At 45.8% G+C, this 2,134-nt stretch overlaps 1 protein-coding gene across 1 annotated transcript; it reads left to right on the forward strand.

Moving 5' to 3' along the window:
* The first annotated feature begins 379 nt into the window (after positions 1-379).
* LOC149577649 (aquaporin TIP1-1-like) lies at positions 380-1,770 on the forward strand. The gene is made up of 3 exons (XM_089824851.1): positions 380-572; positions 836-1,086; positions 1,166-1,770. The coding sequence occupies exons 1-3, from the start codon at positions 440-442 to the stop codon at positions 1,538-1,540; spliced, it is 759 nt and encodes a 252-aa protein (XP_089680977.1). The 5' UTR covers positions 380-439; the 3' UTR covers positions 1,541-1,770.
* Positions 1,771-2,134: the final 364 nt, after the last annotated feature.

Genomic DNA, 2,134 nt, shown 5'->3' on the forward strand with positions numbered 1-2,134 from the left:
TAGCTCATCCCTCAAAACTTTCTACTTGAGAACGTGATGATAAGAACAGGATGCTTTGCCCATAGCGAACAGATAGATAAGTCTAGAATATTCGGAATGCCATGCGAGCATATCCCGAGAGCCTCACATTTCTCGTGTAAAAGAATGTCATCTCATATCTAAAGCATTCTTTTATGTCTTCTTAAATTTTTATCTACCAGCAACGATATGCATGACGGACATGTGTGGGTCGATGTGTACAGCCAGTGAACTGTCACGGGCCCACTAATTGGGCGGGAAGGGGATTGGGCACGGAAATGGCCGGTAGGGGGGCACCGGCAACGGAGGCGACCGGTCTCCCCCATCGCACAATATAAACCGCACGGGACACATCGTCTTCATAGGAGACGAGAGCAGAGGAAGATCAGGGTAAAGGAAAATTCTTTGGTTGCTGATAAAAATGCCTTTCAGAGAAATTGCAGTCGGGGGGCCACAGGAGGCCACGCATCCCACGGCCCTCAAAGCCGCTTTAGCGGAGTTCATTTCGACTCTCATCTTTGTCTTTGCAGGAGAAGGCTCCGGCATGGCTTTTGGTACTGCCGCTAAACTTCTTCTTAAATCGTCGCTTAAATTGTAGCTTAAATCGTAGTAAAAGTTTTGGTGCTGCTGCTTAACTGCTTAAAACAATCGTTGCTAAAACTCTTGCTTAAATCGTAACGTGTGTGTTACTTATTTCCAAATCGACTGTTAAATCGTTGATTAAATACTCGCTTAAATCGTTGCTGAAATTGTAGATTAAATTGATGGCCAAATCGTAGCTTATATCGTGGTTTAATGTTTGTTTATCCATTCGCAGCCAAACTTACAGACGATGCATCAACAACGCCAGCGGGGCTCGTGGCCGTTGCTCTTGCGCACGCGTTTGGCCTCTTCGTGGCCGTTGCCGTCGGAAACAACATTTCCGGCGGCCACGTCAACCCGGCGGTTACGTTCGGCGCCTTTGTCGGCGGGCATATCTCTCTTCTGAAGGGAATTCTCTACTGGATTGCTCAACTTCTCGGCGCCACCGTGGCTTGCGGGCTCTTGAAGTTCACAACTGGCGGTCTGGTAAATGTCCAGCTCTCCTAGTCTTATCTTAATTTGTGTGTGATTTATGGGGGTTTTATTGACGCGGAGGCTTGTGCAGAGCACGTCTGCATTCTCGCTGTCGTCTGGCGTGGGGACGTGGAACGCGGTTGTGTTTGAGATCGTGATGACGTTCGGGCTCGTGTACACAGTGTACGCCACGGCGTTCGATCCGAAGAAGGGGAACATTGGGATTTTAGCCCCGGTTTGTATCGGTTTCATTGTGGGTGCTAATATTTTGGCCGGAGGGGCTTTTGATGGGGCTTCTATGAATCCCGCTAGAGCATTTGGGCCTGCGCTTGTGAGCTGGTCGTGGGCGGGACACTGGATCTACTGGGTCGGACCCCTGATTGGGGGCGGTCTTGCTGGTATTGTCTATGAATTGTTCTTTCTAGAGTTGCCGACTCACCAACCTCTAGCTTCTCAGGAATACTGATGCAGAGGCTTTTGGCAATAAAGTGGGGCTGTATTCTCAGTTTATTGTGTGCCACATCATTCCCAAGGGGGGAGATTGGTCGACGTGGACGTTGGCGGTGCGCAGGTTCAGTGTGGCGTGATTGTGTTCGTGTAGAGTTGTGGTGGTCGTTGGACTGTTGTGAAGAATGTATTTATTTGTAGTTAATGTTGGGAATTTAATGGGTTAATGGTTTTGTCCTTTGTGACTTATTTTCTCGTACATATCTGATATTCGATGATATTGATTTTGATGAAGAAATTTCTAGTAGGTGTGTGTTTATTCCTTTCGAATTGACAAGCACTATTCGTAACCTTTACTTTTTCTAAAGTGGTACGAAGCTTACCCTTTCCCTTAATAAAAAGGGTTAAAAGTTATATAATGTGTCAAAGATTTGTCTATCGATTAAAATAACACTCCCTAATTTTCTAGTGCCATTAGATTTTAATTGATGATGAGAGACTCGGCAGCTTGTGACTCACTGTACGATTGAGTAAGATTTACTTGAAATAATTAAATGAAGAATAGATTTACACCAAATCAACCTTATGGAGATAATGGAAACGTTTTGTGCTG

The sequence above is a fragment of the Cupressus sempervirens genome, chromosome 1 (genome assembly GCF_028749045.1).
Source record: "Cupressus sempervirens isolate cs-2001-9-10 chromosome 1, ASM2874904v1, whole genome shotgun sequence".
NCBI lineage: Eukaryota > Viridiplantae > Streptophyta > Pinopsida > Cupressales > Cupressaceae > Cupressus > Cupressus sempervirens.